This window comes from Palaemon carinicauda, chromosome 2, assembly GCF_036898095.1.
Source record: "Palaemon carinicauda isolate YSFRI2023 chromosome 2, ASM3689809v2, whole genome shotgun sequence".
NCBI classification, from domain to species: Eukaryota; Metazoa; Arthropoda; class Malacostraca; order Decapoda; family Palaemonidae; genus Palaemon; species Palaemon carinicauda.
In genome coordinates this window covers 115,297,466-115,298,937 of record NC_090726.1, presented here as the reverse complement: position 1 = coordinate 115,298,937, position 1,472 = coordinate 115,297,466, and the positions used below count along the sequence as shown (strand labels likewise).

Genomic DNA, 1,472 nt, shown 5'->3' with positions numbered 1-1,472 from the left:
ACAGTTGATAATATTTGTAAGAGGTGTTGGTGGTAGTGAATCTGATAAATCCCTTCGAGCACTTAATCTCCTTTTCCTTCTCCTCTTCCTCCTTCCCACTCCTTTTCTCCTTCTACCGTTTGTGGAGTGTGCGTGCGTTTGTCTTTTATTTCACGGTGGAGCGATTATTATACTTATAATCGTCCTGCTGTTCTAGTATACTATTATGCTGCTACGATTATAGATAGGTGTGAGTGTGTCTGTTTTGGATCCCCTCTTCTCTCAGTGGAATTAAAACGATAACACATTTTCATCGCCTCCATCGTCATCGTTTCACTCACGTCCAAATAAGATTTTCTATTACACTGTTCCGGCACAAAACTCAGTGATCTCTCGTTATTTTGTTCAAACGAAACAGTCGGTGGTTGATCATGGACTAAAGTGCTTCAAATTGGAAAATTATAAAACGTGCATGTGAACTTCTGAGAAAGTGGAGTAAGATAAAATCGTGTTGGAAACTTTAATATTACTTGAAAAATAAGGTTTTATCTGGCAATATTAATTTGAAATATTAGGAAAGGAGCAAAGGAAGGATTTACTTTGCAAAGTAGACATTAGTTGTTTGAAAAAAAAAAAAACAGGAATTTATCTAGGAAAAGAATCTTGAAGCTAAGATTAGTTATTGCTAACCTCTCAATGGCTAACTTGAATCGACTAAAAGAACGTCAGTCGATACGCTGTCACAGATGATGTGCTCTTTATGGGACAAAAAGACTTCTTTCAGTTAATGTGGATTCAAAAGGCATAATCTTGAATACGGCTCAGCTACTGGTGGAGTAAACTCCTCACCCAAGCTAGATTCAGGCTTTAGAACTAAAGAAGAACTAAACAGCTAAAGACTTTTATGACAAAAATATACTGAAAGAGCTCATAAAAAATACTGGCAAAGAAAAGTGACCAATATTAGGTACTGATTTTGAATTGGATTCGAAGGAGATTTTTATCAGCCATAGAAACAATATAAAAAGGTAACGGGAACTCTAAAGTAATAAATAGAAAAAAAAGCTACTGCTAAAAAGGCCTTTTCTTTCATTGGCATAGTAGAAGGAAATTTGTTTGACTCTTAAACCGGCAAGATGTTGGATATATTTCGCGGCCTCAAGAATTTCATCAAAGTCTCGCATGTGCACATCGACTCATCGGTGTTCCGTCTGCATTACTCGATCACGGTGATGATCCTGCTGGCCTTCAGCCTCATCGTCACCACACGTCAGTACGTGGGTAATCCTATAGACTGCATCCATGCCAAGGAAATACCGGAAGACGTCATCAATACGTACTGTTGGATTCATTCGACTTACACTATACCCTCAGCCTTCAACAAGGAGCTCGGGGTAGACGTTGCTCACCCGGGTATCGAAAAGTCCAAGAGAGAAGAAGAAAAACGTTACGTCAAATACTATCAGTGGGTCTGCTTCTGCCTCTTCTTTCAG

General features: G+C 38.7%; 1 protein-coding gene across 1 annotated transcript in view; it reads left to right on the top strand.

Moving 5' to 3' along the window:
* The first annotated feature begins 1,115 nt into the window (after positions 1–1,115).
* Positions 1,116–1,472, top strand: part of LOC137619493 (innexin shaking-B-like) — a 7,639-nt gene continuing 7,282 nt past the window's right edge. The window contains exon 1 of the mRNA XM_068349573.1: positions 1,116–1,472. Coding sequence (XP_068205674.1) covers positions 1,116–1,472 — 357 coding nt within the window.